Source organism: Barbus barbus (genome assembly GCF_936440315.1).
Source record: "Barbus barbus genome assembly, chromosome: 9".
NCBI lineage: Eukaryota > Metazoa > Chordata > Actinopteri > Cypriniformes > Cyprinidae > Barbus > Barbus barbus.
The window spans coordinates 16,370,871-16,398,393 of record NC_136737.1 but is presented as its reverse complement, the minus strand read 5'-3'; the positions used below and the strand labels follow the sequence as shown (position 1 = coordinate 16,398,393).

At 37.7% G+C, this 27,523-nt stretch overlaps 1 protein-coding gene across 1 annotated transcript; it reads left to right on the top strand.

Moving 5' to 3' along the window:
• Window positions 1-1,792: 1,792 nt before the first annotated feature.
• Window positions 1,793-27,185, top strand: frem1b (Fras1 related extracellular matrix 1b; the record flags this gene model as incomplete). The annotated part of the gene is made up of 35 exons (XM_079425886.1): window positions 1,793-2,026; window positions 2,102-2,196; window positions 2,345-2,625; window positions 3,379-3,608; window positions 3,691-4,014; window positions 5,373-5,481; window positions 5,556-5,687; window positions 7,365-7,709; window positions 7,795-7,937; window positions 8,025-8,221; window positions 8,406-8,496; window positions 8,644-8,811; window positions 9,042-9,250; window positions 9,337-9,430; window positions 9,538-9,790; window positions 11,852-12,046; window positions 13,343-13,528; window positions 14,665-14,861; window positions 14,944-15,169; window positions 15,679-15,823; window positions 16,272-16,413; window positions 16,788-16,983; window positions 17,627-17,891; window positions 19,321-19,735; window positions 22,706-22,907; window positions 22,988-23,132; window positions 24,264-24,393; window positions 24,472-24,544; window positions 24,637-24,786; window positions 24,856-25,130; window positions 25,242-25,289; window positions 26,131-26,310; window positions 26,464-26,579; window positions 26,665-26,750; window positions 26,839-27,185. The coding sequence occupies 35 exons, from the start codon at window positions 1,793-1,795 to the stop codon at window positions 27,039-27,041; spliced, it is 6,480 nt and encodes a 2,159-aa protein (XP_079282012.1). The 3' UTR covers window positions 27,042-27,185.
• Window positions 27,186-27,523: the final 338 nt, after the last annotated feature.

Genomic DNA, 27,523 nt, shown 5'->3' with positions numbered 1-27,523 from the left:
GGCTGAGCTGTTCTGTTAGTCTACACACACTGAAGGAACTACAGGCCAACTGTGGATTCAGCTGGAGGTATGTTATTCTTCTCTCTCCATCCTGGGTTCTGTGTTTTAGACTGATAAAACATTGCAAAACGACTAAATTCAAATGCAAATCAAGGTTTTTGAGTTACTAACTTTCTCTAAAAGCCTTTTATAAAGTTCTACCAAGAGGCTGTTGCTGCTTTATTTGTCTGAACATGTTTTTATTGTCAAGAGTGTGCGGTGTTAATGCTGAGTCATGTTTAAACATGCAGGTTTAAAATATTATTGGAGCTCAACTCTTCTCTCGAATGTCAAAACATTTACAAAAGCCATTTAGAAAGAGCATGTTTGCACCATGAGGCATGATGATAAGTATAGCCCATTTAAGTTTGTATAAAGTGATGAAATGCTCCATTTGGCCAAAACGTTCCGCATGGATCAGACCTTTGCCTGATAGCACCTGTAGTGTTTGGATACATAGCAGGCAACAACAACAACATTACTGCAGTTCACATGCTCCTTTGATGCTTGATGCCATTTCCAGCACTAAGGCAGTGTGAGGCCGATTAACCCCTTCTTTCCCACATAGTTTTAATTTAGAGTAAAAATTTAAGTCCCATGTGGCTTTTAATTTTTTTTTAGGCAGTGCTATTTTAGTATATTTATATACTATTATAGTATATAGTAGTATATAATAGTGTGTTCATTTATTTAAACTTTTTTCCGTTCGTTTATATTTTTTTAAATTTTAATTTAATGTTTTCATTTTTTTTATATTTATATATTATTTTATTTTATTTCAGCTTTATTTTAATTACCGAAAACAATCTTGTTTTCTAGTTAAAATATTTTAAAGTATTATAAACAAATTTAAAAAGACAAAGTAAAACCTTTATTTATTTATTTATTATTTTTATTTGTTTATTTTTGCAGTGTATAAGCAACAGATATATGCACAGTTAGTCTCTTCTAGGACTAAAAATATTGATGAGTCATCTTGCACTTTTGGGCATGTCCAAATTTCTGACCAATCAAATGCTCTTTAGAATAAGAATGTCCCTATCCCTGTGTCAGGTCCAACTGACCCTTCGCAAAGACCCACCGCTATTAGTTACTGTTGTTATGTCCGACAAGCCATGGCTCTCATGCCATACAAAGCAAAGAGGAAACTGACAACTGCTGGCAAACAAGACTTAGCAGGTTACTTTTGGTATGAAACTAAATCTCCGCTTTCAAATTTTGTAATTTTTTAAAGAAATTCAAACAGTAAATACAGTTTTGTGGCTCTTTAATGTGTCATGAAAGATCGCTGTAGCACCTCAGTTAAAGCAGCACATGAACCGAACATCTCTTCCTCTTTACTAGTTATAGCATGCAATAAACATGAATGAACATCAGAAAGGTATCTTGTTTCAACCGCAGAAAAACATCAATACACACCATTTTACAAGTTAAAGTCATTAGTTTAAACCAACGTTAGTCTACTTTCCAGTCTGGTCTGGTTTGTTTATCAGACAAAAATGGCAGATTCTGCGTTATGATTGGTTAGATCGCCTGCCAATCAAACTCCCTGTGAAGGGTCAATTGTGCCATTTTAGGTCAACTTTGTATTCTATTATTGTTCTTAAATATTCATGAATCTTAAGTTTTCTACTATTTAATACTTCTTTGTTGGTTTATTTTCCTCATATTCATGCAGCATACTGTTGGAAATGAGAGCAAGACAGTTAATCTGAAGTGAATAACCTTGGATACCAAGCAACTGAACAAAAAGATGGGGGTGGATATCTTTGCTTTGACATTGTTCACTTTGAGTCACCTGTGGCCACATGTCCAAGCTTCAAGTCTAGTTAGGTTAAACACAGGCCTTCGAGTATCCAGAGGCCAGTCGGTGTTTGTCACGGCTGGTGAACTTCAGTTCCATACGGACGAGGTATCTGAGGCCTGTAAGGTCGAAGTAGTTCTCACCGAGCCTATCACGCAAAGAGTGGGGAAACTCACTCCTCAGGTAACAAAACAAATCCAGAATTAGCTTATGCATTATATAAAGTGTGAGAATAATTGTTATTGTACCATTTTCCAGGTTTTTGACTGCCAGTTCTTTCCGGACGAGGTGAAGTATGTTCACAATGGCAGCCCACTTCTAGAGGAGGACACTGTCATGCTGAGGGTCTACAGGTGAAACATTGTGTGGTTATTCTTGTCCAACACCAACATGTTACAGCTGTTACTTCAATTAGGGCTTTTGGGGGCTGCAAAAACCCTATTTCCAAGGCCTAATGTAATTTCCATACTCCCAAATGCTTTTTTCTATGTTTGTACTTAGGTTTACAGAGACAGAAACTTTTGTTGAGACTGTGCTGCTGAAAATACATGTAGTAGAACCTCAAAGGAGCCTCACAGAGCTTGGAAATGTTCCTCTGGTGGTTTCTGAGTTCTACAGCCTTTCCAATGTCATCAATAGCAGTGTCCTTACCTTTAAAACCCAGCCCGATGTGATCTGCACGGTACGTCTTCTCAGCTCTGAGATCAATGTCCCAATGCTTGGTCAACTGGTCATTGAGGATCCTGAATCAATGCCAGCTTCCGAGCCTGGACCAAGAAGAGGTATACCAAGTATATAATGAAGATTTTTAAAAGCATTTGTGTGTCAAATCACAGCCATATGGTGCAACTGATAAAATCATGTGGTGCAACCAATGTACAGAAAAGAAACAGGACCCTCAAGGTCAATAAGTCAAGATAATTTGACCTTATTATGACAAGGCAAAGTTAGTTCAGGTTGTCATGTTGTGTGACTCTGACACCCCAAGAACATAATAATTTTTATCAATTAATAGTTTACGGTATTTTAAAAAATACATTTTACTTTGAAAAATATATTCAAAATGTTTTTGAAAACACCATTAAAAACAATCATTGTTATGAATTCATAATTCATGATATTTGTAAAAAAAAAAAAAAAAGAATAACTTGAAAAATATATTTTAAAACATGTTTGAAAATAATTATTAAAATGTACACTAAAATGTCAAGTGGTGTGACTCCCAAAAATTTAATTTATTTTCTGAATTAATAATTTATGATAATTGTAAAACTTTTTGACCTTGGTAAATAGATTTGAAAACTTTTTGAAAATAATGACTAAAATCTATATAAATAATGTCATGTGGTGCAACACCCTAAAAAACATGAGTTAATAATCATGACATTTGTTTAAAAAATGAACCTATACTATAATACATATACATTAGTATAAAAATATGGAGCAAAATATGTTAACATTTAGTTAATGGTTACACCATATGACAACTGTAGAGCTATTTGGAGTGAAAGTTTTTTTTAAATTCCATTTCTAAGAACCTCTCATCTGCATTCAAACTTTTCAAGGACGTCATACTGGAATCACCTGCCCAGGAAATAAAGCCTGTGACCACAACACAAGGGAAGTAGAGTTCTTGAAGACCGATTGTGCTGAGTTCCTCACTTCAGGTCTGAAGTACCAACACCTCAGTCCTCCATCACCTGAGATTGATTACATCCCAATCAGGGTTGAGTTCAGGGACCAGACCTCCCGAGTCATGCTGGAGGTAAAACGCTCATCAGAATCAGGTTCATATGAAATCATAACAACAAGGCACTGAATCTTCTACTTACCTTCTTCTCTCTTAGAATGAGAGTATCTGGATTCCGGTACTGATCCAAGGGGCCATGCAGAACCAACCCCCCAACGCTGCCTTCATGTCTACGTTCATCCTGGAGGTAGATCAGTTCATCCTCACCCCCATGACCACTGCTGCCCTGGATGCCAAAGATGACGAGACCCCTCAGGCCCAGCTCATCTTCAACATGACCAAACCTCCAGCAGAGGGATATATTACTCATTTGGATGATCACACCAAAACTGCATTCTCCTTCTCATGGCAAGACCTGAATGAGATGAAAATTGCCTATCAGCCCCCAAACAGCAGTCACACAGCCAGGAGGAACTATGAGGTTAGGAAATGATAAATTGCTGTACAATGAAACTTTGACAGGCAAAATTCTTTTTTTTTTTTCTGTAAAAACATGTCCAGCCTAGCCCAGGGTTTTATATAGTATTACAATTTTTTTTATATAGTATTACATATATTATTTGTATAAAGACACGTTTATAATTTTTGTTAAAAAAAATACTAGATAAAAAAAAATTGTCAACTAACTGAAATAAAATAAGTTAAAGAAATAAATTACTAAAACTGAAATAAAAATACATTAAAGCTGAATAGTAAAAAAAATAAAAATAAAATGATAAGCTAAAATATATACTGAATAATATACTAAAATACATATTCATAATATAATAAATGTGTTATAAAATCTTGTTGACACTGAATTTTGTTGTTATTGTTTGTATCTTATCTATCAAAACAATTAAAGGGGTCATATGATGTTGCTAAAAAGAATATTATTTTGTGTATTTGGTGTAATGCAATGTGTTTATGTGGTTTAAAGTTAAAAAAACACATTATTTTCCACATACTGTACATTATTGTTGCTCCTCTAAGCCCCGCCTTTCTGAAACGCTTCGATTTTTACAAAGCTCATCGTTCTGAGAAGTGAGGCCTGCTCTGATTGGCCAGCTATCTAGTGCATTTTGATTGGCCGAATACCTTAAGCTTGAGACAGAAATGTTACGCCCCTCACCGTATTGTGATGGCGTTTCCCAGCGAGACGAGACTAAAACAATAAAACCCATTACAAATGAGGCATTTGTTGCATCCAGTGGGGACATAATTATTGATTATAATGGCTTATACTGTCTTTTTACGCTTTGCGTTGCATCGCGCCGTGTAAACATTACCATGTCTGCATTTGTGTTCGGAGAAACGACAAACAACAAGCACTACTCTACACAGCTCAAAACTCGCGTTTGAATCGTCAGTGGCAGAAATGTACTTACAGGCTGTGAGTCAGAAGCACCAGACTGTCCTTGCAAAGTTGGAATTGCCCCACTTTATAGAAACAGCCTTTGTGCAAGCCTGCATTGTAGCTTCCAGGATCAGTGTTTGAACGAGCCGTTTAGGGGGGCGTGGCAGATTCTTAACTTTAATAAAGAATATCTCTTTGGTTTTGAGACTTTAATCTTTGCAACTTCAGGGATCTTATCTATGCACAAATAGCTTGTAACACTCCAAAGAGAAAGGAAAACTTGAAATCACATCATATGACCCCTTTAAATAATTTGTATTTAATATAACTTCCAACCAGTGTTTGGGAAGAAAAATTATATGTCATATACAATAAAAATAATGTCAAATTGAATAAAAATGTAACTTCATTTATTTTGCTTTTTTAATTAATCTGTTGTCCAGGTGGAGTTTCAGGCCATCGATGGCTCATTTGTGTCGAGTCCTCCAATCTTGATGCACATCTCTATCCGCACTGCAGAGACCAATGCTCCTCGAGTCTCATGGAATATGGGTATGTTAGCGGATTAGCTAAAATAAATAATCTTCTAAAGGAGAGACTGAGGCTAAACATCTCTATCCTTACAGGGTTGGATCTGCTGGAAGGCCAATCCAGACCAATCACATGGGAACACCTTCAGGTTGTTGATAACGACAACATAGATGCGCTCACCCTGATAGCTATGGACGGCCCACTTAATGGACACTTAAGTGTTAGAGGTAAAATAATTTTTTTTACCTCTTTAATTTCATGCGGGCATCATTCAAGAAACATATGTCCGGGTGGCCTGTATGGGCTTGCTAATCAGGTGTAAAATGCTTCGGCGACACTTTGCCAGGGGCCGTGGACCAAAGATGTCTTTAGAGCCGTAGCGGCTGTCTTTCCAGTTCAGCAGACTTTTGTTTGCACAGACCCTGAAAGAAGCAGATTGGAAAGACTTATGTCATTTCATGCCAGATATCCAACACAAGGTCATTTCTCTTCCATCAGACCATTATCTTAGCAAGATTTGAGAACTGGTGACAATCATGTGTCTATCTGAAAAGTTTTATCCATGGCAATGTTCTAGAATATGAAATTAAAGGAATAGTTCACCCAAAAAGAAGGTACTTCAAATACATTTTTCATAACAATATTTTGTGTTCCACAAAAGAAAAAAGAATGTCAAACAGGTTCAGAATGACATGAGGTAAAGCACAATCTTTTGGGTGAACTATTCTTCTAAATCCTTGGTTTCTTGGAAGAAAAGGCCAAATTGTGATTTCAGGAATTGAATGGGATGTTTTGCTGTATGTGTTCTCTCATGGAAGCTGTGGTAGGTTGTTTTTGTGTTTCCTGGTTTGGAGGACTTCCAGGCCCATGGCTTCATTCCTTGTGTCATTCTCTCACAGAAGACCACCTGATCAGCAGAAGCCTCAAGCCTACTCAAACAACAGCTCCTGCTTTAAGCCAAACCCTTCATTTAATTGGTGTTTACGTTTTTGGGGTTGACGTGTCGCTTTGTGATACCTCTGGCTGAATCGTCCCATAACTTTGGCTCCAAATCCACTTCAAAATCACTTCATTTTACTACAGGATGATTGAGCTGAACAGCAAGTTCTGGCCCAGAAACGGACCAGTCTCTCTTGAGAACCTAGATGGGGATTGGGAATTTCTCACGTAGACCTCGAACTCAGGGACTCCGACCCTTGGGAAAGTCCTCAGTCAGCCTTCGGCCAATTGGAAAGCTGCCGCCCAATGTCCTCTTCCATCAAGTATCTATATGGAGACTGTTATTTTGGGCCTGCTGCCCACAGCCACCTTTGGGCCCAATTACTTACTTGTTTCTCCGTTGGACTTGTTGCCATTTCCCCCTGATAAAGTTGCTAATTAGGTTTGCTGTGCAACCAGTCATCATTCAGTCTGTCTGATGACCTTGCCCTTCTGTCTCACTGGCAAGCAGAAGAAGCTCAGCTTCACGGTGGGCAGCAGCCATTGCCTGGGAAGGACGCCATCTTTCTTTTTATTTTTCTGCAATAGGGAGAAGGCAGAGCCAACGTTTGTGCCTTCAGGCGAAAAACAAATCTTATTTTTCACAGTTGCATTGAGCCAAATGAATGATATTGCAAATGATAGTAAAGATGAGTTTGAAAATGCTATTATATTATGTTGACAACTTGACATAAAGGCATACATTTTTGACCATACTATGAAAGTCAATGGGGTCGAAACATTTTCTTTTGTATTTCACAGAAGAAAGAAAGTCTTACAGGTTTGGAATGACATCAGAGTGAGTAGCTGATGCCAGAGTTTTCATTTTTGGCTGAGCTATCCTAATAACTTGACCTAGAATTTCATTCATCATTCAAACAGTTCAAAACCGTATACTGTAACCAATCCTTCTTATTCATCCAAAGGTGGAAAAGGATTCATGTTTAAGGTCAAGGATCTCAGAGAGGGCGTTGTGGTCTATCATCACTCAGACAGCGACACCACCAGGGATTACATTGTCTTCCGAATCACAGATGGCCGCCACAGTATCAGACACAAATTTCCCATTTACATTCTTCCCAAAGACGACACCCCTCCTTTTCTAATCAATAACGTAGCCTTTGAGGTCCAAGAAGGTGGCATGGTTAGGGTGGAGGAGTACATGCTGATGGCCTCAGACTTGGACTCCAGCGACGACTATATTCAGTATCAGCTGATTACTTTTCCCAGAGCGGGACAGACGATTAAGAAGTCCTCTCCACATGAACCAGGTCAGTTGGATTTAAAACGTTATATTTCTTAAAGATTTTTAACTCATCTGATGTGCATTACGTTATATGGTGTCATGTCAACCAGGTCTCCCAGTGAAGAGCTTCCTGCAGAGGGACCTGTTTCAAGGTCTAATCTACTATAAGCACTCAGGGGAAGAAGTGTTTGAGGACTCATTTGATTTTATCCTCTCAGATGTCCATCAGCCTCCGAATCTATCGGACAGACATGTAACATTGTATATGTTTTCATAATAATTTCCATTTCAGTGTGAATATTTATAACAGAAGTGTTGGTCTGTGCCTCTTCATCCATAGACGGTGGTGATCCACGTGTTTCCAGTGAAGGACCAGCTGCCTGAGGAAGTTTCTGGAACGGTTCGCTCCATCACGGTTAAAGAAACCGAGGTTGTTTACATCACTCAGAACAATCTGAACTTCAGAGATACAGAACATTTGGAGACTGACCTATTGTATGTGATCACTCATCCTTGCTTTAGCACCAGGTACACCAGGTACGCTTATGCATTTCCTTGCAATGACAACTTTTTACTCATATATATATATATATATATGTATGTGTGTGTATGTATATATATATATATATATATATATATATATAACATTTTATTATTAAGAAGAAAAAGAAGAATATTGGTCCTTTCATGTATATCTTACATCTGTTGTAAATTCTTGCAGGTTACCAGATGCAGGCAGGCTGTTTTATACCGACAGCACAAACTCCATGAAAAAAGATGCAATGGTTCCAGTGCTCAAATCGTTTACTCAGGTCTGAAATGTGCACACAAATAGGTTCCCTAAATATTACACGCTAATACTCTAAAATAATACTCTAAAATTTTATTTTAATACTCTAAAATTTTAGTTTAAATAACATGCCTCTTCAGTTAGGTACTGTCTTTTTTGTCGTCCACAGCATGCAGTGAATCACCACAAAGTGGCTTACATGCCTCCAATAGAGGATATTGGCCCTGAGCCTCTCTTTGTGCAGTTTGTGTTTTCTGTGAGTGACCAGCAGGGCGGCGCTCTCACAGGACTCACCTTCAACATCACAGTCACACCTGTTGACAACCAGGCCCCAGAAGTGAGTTGCTCACTTCTTTTATTGTTATATTGTAGTGTTGTTTATAATTTTCTTTGTTGTTATGGCCCAGCATTTTGAAGGACCACCCCAAGTTAGACCTTTCAAATGGTTAATTTTTTTTCAAAAGCAGTGGTTTTCAAATAATTTTATTTCACGGTACCAAAAATTTTAAATAATAATAAAAAAAGTTGTATTATTTATAATTCCATTTCCAAAACTTTCATTCATAGATGTTCACTAACTTGCTGAGGGTCGAGGAAGGTGGCGGCAGTTTCCTGATGGAGGAACACCTGCTGGTGCAGGATGTGGACAGCTCAGAAGATCAGCTCAGGGTACACGTGAAGACTCGTCCCCAACATGGAAGACTGGAGCTGCAGGGCATGGCACTGCTAGAGGGAGACAGCTTCAGTTTGCAGGACCTCAAAGCATTGAGGGTCAGGTATGAATATGAAAAACTGTAGCTAGAGAATTGATGAGGATAATTATAATCTGTTGAAAATAACAATGCATTCTATATTTTGATAGATACATTCATGATGACTCTGAGACCCTGAAAGATAGCATTGGTCTTACTATCACAGATGGAATCAACTCTGCACATGGAACGCTTTTAGTTCAGGTAATTTTCTTCTGTTTAAAAAAAATTGTATTGATGTTTGGCACATGCAGCATTCCCTTATTAAAATACATATTTCCTTAGTGCTTCTTATTTGCTTTTTTTATTAGATCCTGCCCGTGAACGATGAACCCCCACAGTTAGGCTCCGACTTGAGGGCTGAACTCTCCTGCAAAGAGGGGGGTCAGGTCCAGATTACAGTTGAGTACCTCTCTGCTACAGATGTTGACAGCGAGGACACTCGGCTAACATACATGCTTGCCAGAACACCTGCACGTGGGGTGCTGCAGCGAAATGGGGTCACCGTGGACAAGTTCTCCCAGCTGGATGTGCTCAATGGACTCATCTTCTACCTGCACACAGGTTATAATCGAGACAGGAGGCTAGTTAGTGATACTTAATGTCACTTAGGCCTGTTTTACACATTCTGCACCTGCGGTGGGTGTGTCACACATATTTTTGTGAAAATATACTGAAAATGCACCATAAAATGGTTTGTAATGATGATTTTGTAATATAGGCTTTGTTATAATGTCATAATATTAAATAATGTGGTGAAGTAGTACCAGCCTGATCTAATAAATGTTAAGGAAGATACTATAAGCCAAATAATTTAAATAAACTCATATACAGTGTTGGGAAGGTTACTTTGGAAATGCAGTTGGTTACAGATTACAAGTTACCTTATTTAAAATGTAATAAGTAGTTTAAATATTTCAATTATTTGTTAAAGTAATGTAACTGATTATACATTCGATTACTTTTTGATTACTTTTCAAAATTTCTAATGAATGTTAATCATTTAATCAAACAAGAGAACCAATCAAAAGCATCAGAATAGCATCGCTTTACATAAAGAACTTTAAAGGAATAGCAGGAGCCATCAAAAACAGACAAAGCATCAAGTTAATATTATTCATATCCTAGATTTTTACAGAAAATATTCAGATGTTACCCCCTTTTTAAACGTTAACATTTTCATAAGTAACTGTAATTACACTTTTATTTTTTCTGGATTACAGTTACATAACACCGTTACATATAACTAGTTACTCCCCAACACTGTTCATATAAAATATTAATTATTACTAATAATTTTTAATTAACATTTATATTTAACAGTGTTATTAACTTATTAGTGTTTTTACAGATAAACTTCAAGTGAGCATTAGATGGTAGCAAAGGTAATCTAAATATACAAATGGATACATTTTTAAAGGATAGTTCACCCAAAAATGAAAATTCCATCATTAATTACTCACCCTCATGTCGTTCCAAACCTGTAAGACCTTCGTTAATCTACAAAACACAAATTAAGATATTTTTTATTAAATCCGAGAGTTTATCTGATACATTTTGTGCGCAAAGAATAAAGTTGTTGAATAAAATCTATATTTTGTTTTCTTTGCACACAAAAAGTATTCTCATGGTTTCGTAAAAGTTCGGTTGAACCGTTGGCGCTGATGTCACATGGACAATTTTACTGATGTCTTGGGAACATTGCAGTTGTTTTGCTGTCTATGGAGGGTCAGAGAGCTCTCGGATTCCATCAAAAATATCTTAATTTGTGTTCCGAAGATGAATGAAGGTCTTACAGGTTTGGAACAACATGAGGGTGAGTAATTAATGACAGAATTTTCATTTTTGGGTGAATTATCCCTATTCATAGTTTTCAGTCATGTGACCGGCTCGAAGACTTGAAGGGCAAAACATCCATAGAACTGCAGCACGAGCGTCTCAATTTTTCATCTGTTTCCCAGCCACAAATATTTTGATCACCTCTCAAAAGAATAAAACAAAGGTATGTGAACTAAATGCAAGTTTTGGCCATTTGCAATCCATATTAATCACCCGCGGAAATATTTCAATCATAAATAGTGCGACAAAACATTGTAAAAACACAAAAAGTGCCGTAATATATTTAAAACGGTAATATTAAAAGATCAAATTGAGTATTCACCATATTAATGATGCATAGTTTACATAGGCAAACAGATAAGGCAATATGAATATGAACGCAATCTGCTTAACGGTTCAGTGTTTTCCTTCTAATGGTTTTCTATGGGAAACCATTTAATGTGAAACTTTGCACATTGTTTTTATATTCTGGCTTCATCCTCTTGCCTGTACAAAATATCATCAATAAGGTGTTTACTGAATTTCGCCTTTTAATATCTGCATTTTACTACATTATTACTTGATGCAATCTGTGTAAAAATAACTGGTCGGTCAGTGGAGCAAAGCTTCGTTTTGCCCTCCAGGTGGGCGTTCCTATAAGGTTGTGACGTCACGTGAAAACTATCAATAGCAATCATGCATCCCTAAAAAATGTTTGTCGCAGAAGCAGGATGTAAATGTCTTATGATTGAAAGTATTTTAATTTATTAACATAACATAACATAAACACATTTCCCAATTCACTAGGTGGTGAAATTGGACCCGCTCCTGTCTCAGACACTGTCACTCTCATTGTGTCAGATGGAGAGGCTGGAACAATAGACGGCTGCTGCCAGGAGGATGCTCTCCCCCCACCCGTCCCCCTGCATGGCACGCTTCCGGTCTATGACCTCAACATCACTGTGATGCCTGTCAACAACCAGGTCCCAACCATAACGCTGGGTAAACATCTTCCACAGGGCCTGTAGTAAATCTCTTAGACATTTCATAAACCGGTGCTGCATTGTGTTAAGGGACCGAATGGATTAAAAGATGCTCTCTAATCTAGATTTAATCGCCAGAGCATTTGGCTAAGGTGTAATTAATTCATTGTAATGACAATCCGCTTAAATCAAGCAATAAAGCAACTAGGAATTTTCAAGGCAGGTGATGGACTGCAGCTTGGTAAACGAATCACTTAATCGCAGTCTCGCACACCCAGCTCAGGGAGTGTGGCTAATGCAAGTGTTTCGTTACCCCGAACGTACGTTTCGAAGCAGGGTGTTAGAGACGTCTTGCTAGGATGGGGATTTCACTGTTTATTCCAGAAACTTTGCAGTTATCAATGAAGGACAGTGACCAGAGCAAGACAATGAGCAGAAGACGGCTGCTAGGTACCAGTGGGATGTCCACAGGAAATCCTAGCATGCTTGTCATCGGTGTATGAGGGGCGACAGACGTACACACAGCTGGTTGGGATTATAGAGAGAAAGCAGAGCATGTGTGGTGAAAAAGCGCAGTAGAAAGAGATACATGTTCCCAATAGGGACATAGAGGAGAAGACAATGGACAGGCCCGCATTTGGGAAAGACGACACGTCCATTGTGTTTTCTGTCGCTTTTCTCATTCGATCACAATTATAATCTCCTAATTCGGCTAATCCCCATCAAAAAAGGAGGATTCTCCAATGTTGCCACCGTGTAGTAGATCTGGACTGGTTTGTGTGAAAAAAGTAGTCATTTAATTAATTTGCATTGAATAAAGATGGGTTTGCATAAGAGGTTTAAGCACAGGAAAATGAGGGAAATCCAGCACTTGCCTTACTATGGGACGAGTTTTATCACTTCTAGTCCAGACTGGCGGTCATTAATTCCTCCCCTTGTTTCATAGCTCTATCCAAGCACAACCTCATCAGTGCCCATTCTCCATTTATTATTTATCAGTGCAGTAAATGGAAGCAGATGCCAGTAAGCATTGGCATGATGGCTTTATCAACACCCAGGTGGCAGCGGGCTGGCCGAGAGCCGAGCGAGAGAGCAGGGAAAGAGAGGGAGTGTTAGTGGGGTGGCATAGCAGGCGTGAAGAAAGAGGGGAGCAAGGGGAACTGCCTGTAAATGAGAGGGAGAAGAAGAAAAAAATTGGGATGCACTCTTTTTTTTGAGAAAAAAAGTGAAGTCACATCAAGCTCTCTAAAATGAGATCTCTGTGATTAATGCCAATATATAACTTCTTACATTATGCTGTATATTGTTTCGTCAGGGACCATGTTTGTGGTAGATGAGGGTGCTAGTGCATGTCTGTGTGGGGGGGTGTTGGAAGCAACCGATGCTGATAGTCATCCAGATCAGCTCATGTTTCACTTGGTGACCCCCCCACAATATGGGTTCCTGGAGAACACCCTTCCATCCCCTGGTTTTGAGAAAAGCAATGCTGGACTTCGAGTGGGTCAGTAGTATCCCTGAGGCTCTGTAAACGTACCCAGCAATTATGCCAAGTAGGATGTGTTTATGGATTAACATTTTTTATTGGTCTTGGAACAACATTCCTGTCAAACAAACACTGATCATTTACTTACCCTCATGTCATTCCAAAGACTTTTTTCTTTGAAACACAAATGAAGATATTATTTCTAGTTTTTTCCATACAGGGAAAGTCAATGGAGAACAATGTTGCGTCACTACTAATTTTCATTGTAGGGACAAAATATTTAAAATGCCATTTAAGGGATTAAGGGCCAGTTTTACTAACAGCTTTTGGTGTTAAAATAGTACTGTCAAGTTTTACTAAAGACGCGCAGTGACGAATTAGCAATGAAAAGGCGTGGACACAGTTATTTTTGCGCCTGACCTTATTGAATATACATTTCTAGGAGTTTCCCTTTCAGATGCAAAATTTATGGGGGGAGAGAATTCAAATGAATCACACAACGAGATTTACTAACGATTGCGCTCGTCAAATTACTGGCATTTGCGCCATTATTTAATGTCCAAATAAGCATGTCTTAAGCTATTTTGTGCTTGAAATGGATGCAATTTGTTGCTAGGAGAGGCACTGCAGAGAACAGAGAGTGCGTGGTTGAAGGGAGAGGATTTTTTCCATACATATTAATTTATTTTGAATGCCAGAAGAACACATTATCCAAACATATAATTTGCCAAGCCATGTTATTTTTAATTTGCTTCAGAAAATAAAAGGCGACTTGGAACCCTCAACTAGGAGTCGCAATACCAGCTCTATCAAAACTGTTGCAACCCTTAATTTTTTGGCCTCTGGTTCTTTTCAACGCACTGTGGCTTACTTATTGTTCATTCGCAACTACGCTAATTTGCGCTGCGTTTGGTATATTGCGTTGTTCGATATGTAAATGAGATGTTGCGTCTGTAAATCACCAGCAGAAATTTCCACACCCATCGGCGCTCTTTTGGAATTGCCCTGTTTAGTAAAACTGGCCCTAAGAGGCCTGAGCCACTATCCCTAAAATCCAAGAACATGCCCTACTTGGCAAAATCACAATTTATATTTTGTATGTCCTAGTATAAGACCTTGTCTTTCAGACCACTAAAGTCATATTGTATAAATAGTTTCTTTCAGCCAGCTTCACCTCAGTTCGGGTTTCATCAACTATGTCCAGTCAGTGCACCAGGGTGTAGAGCCTACTGCAGACTTCTTTACCATCAGTGTCAGTGATGGGATTCAGAGATCAGCACCAGTGCCCTTCTACGTCATCATCAACCCTACCAATGATGAGATCCCATCACTCCTGCTTAGCAACTTTACAGTAAGATATACTTTTTGGAGACAAAATGATCCGATAAGAAAACTGTTGACTTACTATTGTCTTGCCCTGCACCTTGCAATAGGTCATGGAGGGAGGGATGAAAGACCTCAGTCCTGATATTCTAAACGCAGTGGACGTTGATATTCCAGCAGATACTCTTACCATGACCATCCTGGTTCCCCCAGCCCATGGCACACTGGTCAATGGCATATATGGTCTTGAGATGAATCGCTACAAAAACATGAACCCTGAGGTCCTCCATCGAACCTTAGCAATCCAGTCTTTCACCTTACAGGAGCTACAACAAGGTCAGTTCTTGAATCCATGTGATTGGTAGTACCACAAACTTTTTCCCCCTAACTTCTGGGGTACCACTATCTGCTTGTTGAGGACGGCTGTGAGGACAGAGTCCCTTCCCTGGTCCAGCTGCCCCTCGGTGCCTTCACTGTGGGTATCCAGGCTTTCAGAACAGATGTTGCTGGAGACAGAGGTCACAGAGTGCCTGTGGTGCTTCTGCTTCATCTGCAAAGTCTTTCCAACTGCTCTGTGTGCAATTAAGTCACCGTGCATGAGGCATTTGGTGACTGCACAGCTTTGCTTGTTAGCGAGTGATAAAGAGCCATAGAAACATAGGTGATCAGGTCATTGACAAAATGGAGAATGTTCACTGGTGTCCACTGGTGTAGTAGTGGTAGAACGAGCTATATTAAAAGCTACCAGGAATCAAGTACCTAATGACTGTTATATCCTTAATGTCACTAAACGCCTAATCCGCTTAAATATTCTTTGAATTTTTCTCTCTTGTGCTGATCCATAGGAATGAAGATCATGTATATGCACGACGACACCGAAACCCTCAAGGACGCTTTCACCATACAGTTGACAGATGGTGGGCACACAGTCCAGGGGACTGCGTGTGTCCGCATCATACCAGTCAATGATGAAAAGCCATGGCTACTAAAGTAAGGACGCCCTGGGACAAATTCAGAGCCAAAAAGGCGGATGAAAGCGGGAACGGGGGAGGGATTTTAGTGGCGGAGACTGGACAGGAACAGAAGGGGGGGTCAACACAACCTGTACTGCACATGTGGCTGACTGAGTAACTGGGAATTAAGTTACATCCTTGAGTAAATTGCTAATTTCTATTCCATCCTCTTCCTCCAAGATCAGCAAGATCTAAGGGTGTGCATGTAAAGTCCATAACAGCAGAAGTAATGTGTCTTTTTGGCAGACGCCTGCTTCCTTGTTTCAGAGTCCTAATGGATTAGGATAACAGGCCGGTCCTGCTTGTGTTTCTTCCTTCCAGAAGCAGCTGTTTGTGTATTTATTTATTTAAGATTCTGGATTTTAGCATGCAGACTTGGCACCTGTACCTTTAGTGTCCAAAGCATCTCAATCTTTTTTTCTCAGAAATGCAGGCATTGAGGTCGAGGCCCTGGGGAAGAGAGTCATCTCCAGTGTAGTGTTGGAGGCAGGGGATCATGACACTCTCAACGACCATCTTCTCTACGTTCTCAATGCAGGTCCCAGATTTGGCCTCCTTCAGCTAAAGGTTAGCAAGGACGGATAGTCCTTTACATTATTACTTAAGGCTGGAATACACTACATAACTTTTAAAATATGAACGGATTTTAAAGCACTAGGCATCACACACTTGCAGACTTTGTAAATGGTTATAGAAGAAAAATCGGGAGTCATAAACTAGGCCTAAATGACTGAGGATCACCCGAGTCACCCGAACAAAACAAATTGATAGGAGATGGATGATAAATGAAAACATAAGGGTTCCAAAATCGACTCAAAATATCAAACATGTTTGATTGATGATTTTGAGTCATGTAGTGTAATCCAGCCTTAATGTGACATACTATATACTTTAAGAATATATGTAGGCCTAATAATGTGCTCTTCTGTGATATCCTGCAGACAGAAGCTGGATGGATTGATCTGACTCCAGGTCTGAATTTCACCCAGGAGGATGTGGAAATGAATCGCCTATGGTACAGTCACATTACAGTTAGAAGTTTCAAAGGCCATGACAGGTTTCACTTTGTTCTCAGTGATGGGGAAAACACAACACCTCCACAGAGTTTCTTCATCTCTGTCCGCACTGTTCAAAAGGGTAAGTTTTATTGTCAGCAAAATATAACAACAATAAACATAGTATAGGAACTTAGCATAGCTCAAAAACAGTATTTTTCAGTCTTGAAACACCAGGGTTATGAAATTCATTGACCTATTATGACCATCCATTTGTCCAGTGACATTATAGCACTGGCATAGTGACAGACCAGTTTGCATTTAGTGACTCACTGATCGCTGCTTTTGTATTTCCCTCAATCGAAGTCCAACAAAAACAACTTTGTTGACAGATTAAATCTGTGCATGTATAATTAAAAACAATGGCTTTCCCTATGGCCAAAATGACTTTGCCAGTTGGGTGAACATGGAAGCATGGCAGCCATTGTCCTCTTGGCTCCATTCTGGCTTATCCTGGAGGAACAGAGGTGAGAATGTTCTGCTGCAAAGGACGAGCCACCTTTAAATGCCCAGGATGAATTATTAACAGAGCTGGGGCCAAACATCTGTAGTCCCGGCCCTAGATCCCAGCACTGTCCCTGCTGTCACAAACAAATCTCACACAACATCTAAAACCTTACATGCACATAACTTGCTTTATAAATAACATATTTATATTCTTCAAAGCTTTACATATATTCATGCATATGCCTCTGTAATCCTATTGACCTTTTTGCCGCATACAGGTGACATTGCTCTGATCACTAAACCTGTGACCTTGATGGAGGGAGAGAGAGTCATTCTGACCACTGACATTCTGACGGCCACAGACAGTGGAAGCGAGCCAGATGAGCTCATATACACTGTATCAGTCCCACCTGAACATGGTCACCTACACATGGTCCAAAGTCCAGGGGTTCCAGTGCTCTCCTTCTCCCAGATGGATGTGGCTGCCAACCGGGTATGCTACACTCATGACAACAGCCGTTTTGCTGACCGTGATTCTTTCAGGTCAGTGGTTTTCATTGTTCTTTGTAGATTAAATAGATTTAATTTATACTCTAAGGCCAAATGCACTGATGCCATTTTTGCTTCTGCCTGTTTATATTATTCAGTCTAGACAAAATCCAGATGTTTTGACATGAATACCCACATCAAGGTGCACTATATATATTTGAATAATATAAAACATTATATAAATCGTGCAATTTAGTCCAGCCCACAGATGGCAACACCTCAGCATTTTCAATACAAGATTGAAAATGATGTACAAGCAAGAGACAGGCAAAATGAAAAGGATAATTTTGCTTCGTTTGCATGGGTTTCCAGCCAATTTGGCAGCAGGCTGACTTCCGTCAGGACGTACAGTTGACCTGTGCTGCCTTTCTCGTGTGAATCTTTGACACCCAAAACTCTGGCTTGGTTTCATCGTTGGGTCATCTGGGAGCAAACAAACCTTCCTGAGCCAAGCCTGACGAGAGGCGAGTGGCCCTTCGGAGAGGATACGGAGCACTCTGTGCCAATGAGTTCAGTCAGCACAGCATGGGGTGGTATGGGGTCCAATCACAGCACATGGACACTACAGTGTTAGTCATGTGGGGCCCGAGTACTTTCAATTAGCAATTCTGACACAATCACAAGAGATTGGGGAAAAACTTGGTTATAATATCTAACAAATTCATTGTTTAAAATGTTTTTTGTGTCTTTGCAGCTTGTATTTGTGTTAATGCGAGGCAAAAGTGGCAGCATGCGACAGCCGGTCTCCCTGATCAGGAGAGACACCTGAGCAAACACCTGTGTGTCAAACTCCAGGCCGACAGCGGGGGCCAAAAGAGACAGGGAGACTGTTTTTTTCTGGGAGCCTTGTGTCTCCCTCTGCTCTGCCGTGACAGCTGATGATAAATGGCCATTATTAAGAGAGTAATAACTCAGCCTGGCATTGGTTATATGGCTCTAAGAGATGTAGTCAGAGACAGGGATCCCTGGGCACAATTACCGAGCAAATATGGGACAATGGCAATGCCAGATGTTGCACCAGTTTGGCTATGAGAGTGGACCTGTGTGTTTGGTTGCGAGTCTAGTGCGAGGTGGCAGTCGTGTTGTTTACCATGGCTGGCAATTATCAGCTTCAGGGCAATATGTGTTGGGAGGCAGATTGGCTTGGCAGAGAGTGGAATGGGGACTCTGCTCGGCTCGCACCCCTCCCTGTCCCATCTTTCTGCTCCAACACATCAACCTTGTTGGGTGAGGATAGCAGCTCAGAACATGCTGTAAAACTGACAAGACCTTAGAATAAAGTGATAAGGCATGAGAGACCATGTGTTACGCTAATTTTACTACAGTTAAAGGGTGTTAGGCCAAAGTGAAAAAGTGATAAAACAGTTCAGTCTTCTGTAAGTAATGAAACATGTAACTAATAACTAAAATGTTCTCTCAACAGCTTTGCTGTTACCAATGGTGTGACATCCAGAAGTGGTACCATTCATTTCACTGTGGAACACAGTGACCGTATCCCACCAACCCTGACTATCAACAAAGGCCTTGAGCTCACAGAGGGCTCTATGAAGACCATTTCCACTGATGATCTGAAACTGACTGATCCAGACACAGCTCTGGAGAATCTCACCTACGTCGTTATTCAAAGCCCACAATATGGAAAGTTGCTCTTGAAAGGATTACCCATCTCTAAGCCTCGTTTCACGCAGCTGGACATCAACAATATGGATCTAGCTTACCATCATCTGAATGGACGGGCTGAGATCGACAGGTTCACCTTTCAGCCTACTGATGGAACTAACGCAGGTTATTTGGAGTATGGACAGCTGAAGAGAGAACCTGCTGTTTTTACCATACAGGTAAGCTGATTATGATTTGAGAGCAATCACTCACAGCCAATAAACATAAAAAGTGTGAAATATTCCAAAATGTAAGTAGTTACAACATGCCTAGGGGAAGTCATGGCCTAATGGTTAGAGAGTCGGACTTGAAATCCAAAGGTTGCGGGTTTGAGTCTCGGGCCGACAGGGATTGTAGGTGGGGGGAGTGAATGTCCAGCGCTCTCTCCACCCTCAATACCACGACTGAGGTGCCCTTGAGCAAGGCACCGAACCCCCAACTGCTCCCCGGGCGCTGCAGCATAAATGGCTGCCCACTGCTCCGGGTGTGTGTTCACGGTGTGTGTGTGTTCACTGCTGTGTGTGTGCACTTTGGATGGGTTAAATGCAGAGCACGAATTCCGAGTATGGGTCACCATACTTGGCAGTATGTCACTTCACTTCACTACAAAATTGCTAATTCATACAATGATTTTTATGACAACCCCTTACAAAAATGTATTTTACTTCAAAATACCATTGTAATTGCAGGTGGCATTAGGGGAAGGGGCGTCCTCATTCTAGGGAGCATCTAATTGGTCAAAAATCTGTGTAGTGCAGGATAAGTCATCAATATTTTCAGTCCATTTTTCCAGAAGAAAAAACACTCATTTTAAATATGTGACCCTGGAGCACAAAACGAGTCATAAGTAGCATTGGGTATATTTGAAGCAATAGTCAAAAATTGTATGGGTCAAAATGATCAACGTTTCTTTTATGCCAAAAATCATTAGGATATTAAGTAAAGATCACGTTCCATGAAGATATTTTGTAAATTTCCTAGCTTAAATATATCAAAACTTTATTTTTGATTAGTAATATGCATTGCTAAGGACTTCATTTGGACAATTTTAAAGGTGATTTTCTCAATATTTAGATTTTTTTTTTTGCACCCTCAGATTCCATATTTTTAAATAGTTGTATCTCAGCCAAATATTGTCCTATCATAACAAACCATACATCAATGGAAAGCTTATGTAAAAAAATTGACCCGACTGGTTTTGTGGTCCAGGGTCACATATATCTCATAAAGGTGAATTCAGGAGCATTTTGATAGCCTCAAAGCTAACAAATAGTGACTAAAAGCCACAAAATTGTATTATATCCATTTCTAAAAGACTTCATCATAATAAACGAACAAATTATGAAGCTGTGCCGTCGTTTTATTGTGATAATGATATGGCACGGCTTACCATACAATTTCTGTCGGTACTTTTCAGTGAGGAAAATTATTTCCTTCGTTTAGCCTAGTTAACTTAACTGTCAAATAAACGACTTGCATACAAACCATTGAGCACAGCAGGATAGCAACGGGTTAACAAAGCGCTCCCTGTTGACTTGCATGCTAACGAAGACTTTGCTGGCCAGGTGCTCCTGCAGGTCTGGTGCCATTCACCATGTCATAGCGTCGCTCTCCCGAGGCCCGCTCCTCAATTTAATATTCAGTTGAAGCGGTCAGCGAGGCGGTAAACGCGCTGGCCAGCACTACCAGCCCTGTGCTACCAAGAGAGAAAACCGCTCCCGCCAGAACAGGTGAATCAGCCGAAAACTTTGTTGTCACTTGGCTGAAGACGCACATTGCTAACTCCAGCCAAAATTTGGCATGTGCTTGTCTAAACGCGCAACCCCTGAGACAGGGAGGTCATAAATAATATATATACCTCCCCTCATATGATTTTACCTGTAACAATTGTGTTTAAATTAAGTTGCCTTTAATTTTTTTCTGGTGGGCAATAAATTTAATCGTTCTTAAACCTAAAATATATATTTGAACCATTTTAAAATGAAATATAGAAGAATAGTTAATTGTGACATGAGGAAAAGATTTTGAGTCAAAAGCTCAATTATATAAATGTTTTGATTGCTTAGTTTGGAAATCTTCTTAAATTAAAAAAAAAAGTATTTTCTGTGAATTTGGTCCTTTTAAAATAGAATTTCATAAATATATTTCACTAAAGTCATTTATCTCTTTTTGGTTAAGCAGTGAACACCTGGTGGACTTTAAATCAATATTTTAATTGTCCCAAAACAAGGGTATTTTTCTAAATGTCAAAACTTGTTTTTTGGAAGGCAAGTGGTCACGTGGTTAAATGCTTTAAATATACACAATTTATTAATTATGATATTTGTGGACATGAGCAGTAGTTTTATATTTTGTATCTTGCTGTTTTCTTTTCCTAAATAATTATATTTTTAGATTTATTTTTTAATTTAGCTGAGAAGCTTATTAAAAAATAAAGGTAAAGAAAAAAGATAAATAAATAAAGAGACCCCAATAAAATAAAAAATGACTTAAAAATAAACCCAATAAATATTTATTGGAATAATAAGTGTGATGGCTGAAAGCACTTACTTTTTATTTTAAGTTGTTTACAAATCTCACTTAAAACGTTGATAATTTTCATCTTTAAATGTAATGCAATAAAATAAACATTTTCAGTAAATGTAATAACAAAAAATTAAATATGCTATGTATTTATATTTAAAAACTAAGGAAAGGCAAATGCACTTGAAATTATTTTTACAAGATTTAAATTAAAGTGATTTGACTTAAAAATAAAAATAAACCTGAGACATATTTAATATAGTGAAACATGACAGCTAGTTTTTCTAAATAATGTATAATATATATTTTTATATTTAATAAATAATAATATTACTTTTAAAAAATAAAAAAGTCAAGTTTTCTTTTAAGAAAATCACTTAAAAACTTTTCCCATTTTGAAACTTTCTGATACTGTTAATAAAATAAAGTAATTTGAATGTAATAACAAAAAATATGAATATATAGGCTTAGATTAAAAACAACACTGAGCAATGGCTATGAAATGAATGATTTCCCATTTATTGGTATGTAATGCTTCCCTCTAGTGGTATTGCAGCATGCATGCAGTTTTACTGTTCACTGTGTGTGGATTTGACTGAACTGTACCATAATTTATATCTTCATAGATAGAGGTATTGGACAAGACCCCACCCAGTATTATACACAAAGGGATTCCAAGTACTGTGGAGAATCTTCTGGATGGCAAACAGTGCATCTACATCACCTCCAAAGAGCTGCGCGCCTCAGATCCAGACAGTCCCGACGACACACTCGAGTTCACCATCACAAGGCCTCCTCACTTCGGTTACCTTGAAAATGTCCTCACAGGCAGGTGAAAAGGTCCTCACATGTCTTTTTAATATGCGCAGATTGTGTCCAGATTATAATGAATTTTCTTCCTGCTATAGGTGCCTATATCAAAGGACGCTTTACCCAGAAGGATCTAGAGCAGAAAGCAGTACGCTACGTCATTCCTGCAGATATAGATGTGACAGCAGACAGCTTTGAGTTCCAAGTCACAGATCCTGCAGGAAACACCATGCTTCCTGAAGTGTACATATATCTTTATTTGTGGATCATTTGTTTAGATTTCCAGACAGAAGTAACAGTGCAGTTATTGAATGTTAAAGGTGTATGTATATCTTTTTCCACTGTAAAAAGAGGAATGAATAGGATCATTTCTATATTTCTAAAATTAGAAAAAGTTATTTTAATTTAAAGTGGCTGACTTTGAGAAAAACTAGCTAAAACTATGCACTTAGACTCAGTAACCTACCTAGTATCACAGACTTTTGGTTTGGAAATATTAAATATAAGGTGACATATATACCTGCAAATAGTGTGTGTGTGTGTGTTTTATATATATATATATATATATATATATATATATATATATATATACTTAAAAATAGCAATTTTGTAAAATAATACATATATGATATTCGATATATTACATATATAAAATAATCTAATAAAATAAGAAACATATACAATAAAATATAAAATAATATAGGCACATATATCGAAAATAAAAATGATAAATATGTTATAAAATATATAAATATCAATCCAGAGAACTTTTCTATTACATCATTACAAATTATATTTATATATTAATGTAATCAGTATCCAATTAATATTTTAGTGAGTCAGTTGGCTTTAGTAAAATTATTAGCATTTTTATAAAATAATAAATCATAAATATATAAAATACTGAAATAAAATACATTATATAAAAATATCGCAAAATAAAATAAAAAATATTTAAGTACCAAAATATAGAGTGAAATATTTCTCTTTTATATTATTTTTATATTAGATTATTTTTCTATCAAATTAAGAATTCAACTGGTAAAAACATTTCACTGTTTTTATTAAAAAATATAAATCAGAAATATATAAGAAAATGTAATACAATAATATAAAAATAAATATATAAAAAGATAATAATAATATATATATATATATATATATATATATATATATATATATATATAAAGATTACAATAGAGACAAATATTCCATTGCCTTTGGTAATAATTTTTCTTTTTTTTCTTTGGTGTAATTAAGAAAGTTGACAGCTTGTATTCCACATTTCCAAATATGATCTGGATTCTATCTCAATTCTAGACAATACAATTTCAGACCCAAAGTGATTCTTGGCTTTTTCGACTGCCAACACAGGATGGAGTTCAGGTGGTCTCGTGTGGAGCTGTCAGCTTCCTGTTATCGTGTTTGTGAGAATGCAGGAACTCTAGCTGTGCAGGTGGTGCGAAGTGGGAACAGCAAAGATCCGGCGTACATCGGCATACAGGTGTGCTTAACCATCTCTGCTAATCTCACTATCCTGCACAGATGAAGATTTAGATGATTGAATCATTTCATTTTACAGGTGGAAGAAGGAACAGCCAAAGTGGGGAAAGACTTCACTCACAGTTCTGCCAGCCTTATACAATTTGATCCAGGTGCTTATCACTTCAAACCTTAACTTTTCCATTAACTTTTTGACTCTTTATTTGGAGAATATGCTCCATTTGTGGTTTGTCTTTGTTTTTAGGTGTAAATGTCAAAATGTGGAACATTTACCTCAAAGACGACGGACTAGAAGAGAACCATGAGAAATTTGATGTAGTTCTGAAGACCCCAAAAAATGCTGTTTTGGGACAGAGGAACAAGGCCACAGTTGAGATTGTGGATCCTAGAAATGGTAGAAAGAAGTTCTCCATACCCACATTCTGCTCTCTCGACATAAACTGAGAATATTTCTGTCTTCCAGGTAGGTGTCATCCAGATGAGCTTATTGTTGAAGAAGATGAGAAACAACATCCTGTCCAAAGCACACCACACGTCCCAGAGCCTGAACCGCCCTTACTTGAGGAATACACTCCAGACCCAAGAACAGGAATCCTTTGGGAGAACTATCCACCAAGAGGGGACGTCCCATATCGCACACACTTCAGCCATTACAGCGATGGAGAACATCAGGACCAGGAGATCTTTCACAATCTGGGCCAAAGACAGCAGAGGATTCTGAGTAGAAAAAGGCACAGAGTGAGCCAGGTCACCTCAGCTACAACATTTACTTTATCTAGTAGCTAGCATGGTATTAAAAAAATAATGTTAGTAGTAGTAGTTATTTTTAACATCTGATTGTGGCTTTAGGCACATCTGCCAGAGGTGGACAACAGAAATCAAGAAAGAGTTTGGAGAGTAAGTTTTATGACAACTTTTTTTTTTACTTATCTATTTATTTTATTTATTTGTGGTATTTGTTTGTTGTAGTATTTAATTTATTAGTAATATTTATTTTTGCATTTACTTATTTTATGTGTTTGTTTTTTGTTTATTTATTCCTTAGTATTTATTGACTGCAATATTATGCATTTACTTGCAATATTTATTTAGTAGTAGTATTTGTTTGTTTGTTGGTTGTAGTACGATTTATTTAATAGTAGTGATATTTATTTATTTATTTAGTTGTGTTATTTGTTTATTAGTAATATTTATGTATTAGTATTAGAAGTATTTATTTAGTAGTGTTATTTATTTAGTATTGTTTTGTTTTTTTGGTTATATTATTATTTATTTAGTAGTATTGGTATTATCTTTAGTTGTATTGTTTATTATTAATAATATTTATGTATTATCATTAGAAGTATGTATTTATTAGTGTTATTTATTTAGTATCAATTTTATTTATTTGTTTATTTGTTGGTTGCATTATTACGTATTTAGTGGTTTTATCTTTATTTAGTTGTATTTTTTTTTGTCCTACTATTTATTTATTTACTTAATTGTGTTATTTATTTACTTGTTTCTTATTTATTTTTTTAGTATTTATTTATTAGTATTAATAGTATTTAAGTTTTGTTGTTAAATAGTGTCATTCATTTATTTAATAATATTTATTTATTTGTTTCAGTGTTATTTATTCAGAATAATAATAATTTGTTTATTTATTCATTTATTTGTTTTTTGTATTTGTTTCTATTATTACACATAATGTGCTGTGTGCTGGAGTTCACCGTGTCTTCACTCTGTCATCCATTAGTTTCATGGACTGATTCCAGTGAGAGTGGAGGAAAAGGCACCAGCACCTCGTGTCCACTCTGAACTGGAGATCACTCCCATCTGGACCTGGCCTGGATACTCTGCTGGCGCTGAATCAGTAGAAATTCCCCAGCGTGACTCAGCCTCTTTTATAATTGATTCAGGAGTACAGCAGCACAAGGTATAATATCTTAGCCCTACACTGTGAGTGAGCTGTTCTGTATTTACAGTATAGATCAAAAACAGAACATCTAAGCTTCCTTTATACTTTCTCAAATGTTCATTTATAATATAATAAGCTTTCATTTTATAATCCTTCCCTCTTATTTTAAAGTCTCAGAAGGCTGTTAGTATTGGTTGTCCTAATGGCTGGACTCACTACCGGAGGAACTGCTATATTTTGGGGCCTGGTATTGCTAGCTGGAGCAGCGCGCAACATGCTTGCATGCTGTATGTTACACATCTTTTCTGTCAGAGAAACATGTATTCAGACAACATATAACTTTAATAATAATGTTATGATTCCAAAATTTAGGCTTGAAAGTGAATTGGTTAGTATCCACTCCAAGACTGATATGAAGTGGATGTGGAAGTTTGCTGGAAAGCAATCATTCTGGATTGGTAAGCAAATGAAATCTATAATGAGGAACTACCACAATCCTGAATGTAAAGTGTCCCGTATATTAGCATATTGGTGTGATTTGTGCAGGTCTCACTGGTGGTCCAAAACAGATGTCGTGGACGGATGGGAAACTGCTGACGTTCTCCAAACTGAGGAAGGATCGCGAGGAGCACGCCAGCTCTGCTGCCAGCTGTGTTTTAGCTCAGAGCCAGAAGATATGGATTCCTAAAAGTTGCATCAAAGGATCCGAACACAGATACATTTGTTCAGCACCTGCACAAATCAGTTAAAACAGATATTTAATTTATAATGCTCTTATTTCTTGTTGATTTAAAATACATTGTAGCCATCGCAGTGCTGAATAACTATATTTCAGCGCACAATGACATGCTTTCTTGGGTTATTAAAATAAATATCAAATAAAAGGGATAACAAAAAAGATTATATTTATGGAGTTATTTATTTATGCACTATATACATGATTATATGTCTATCTATATGTTATCTATCTATCTATTGTCTGTCTGTCTGTCTGCTATTCTGTCTATCTATCTATCTATCTGTCTGTCTGTCTGTCTATCTATCTATTAGTTATCTATTGTCTGTCTGTCTGTTATTCTATCTATCTATCTATCTATCTATCTATCTATCTATCTATCTATCTATCTATCTATCTATCTATCTATCTATCTATCTATCTATCTATCTATCTATCTATCTATCTATCTATCTATCTATCTATCTCATACATCCATTTTTAGTGTAGGAACCA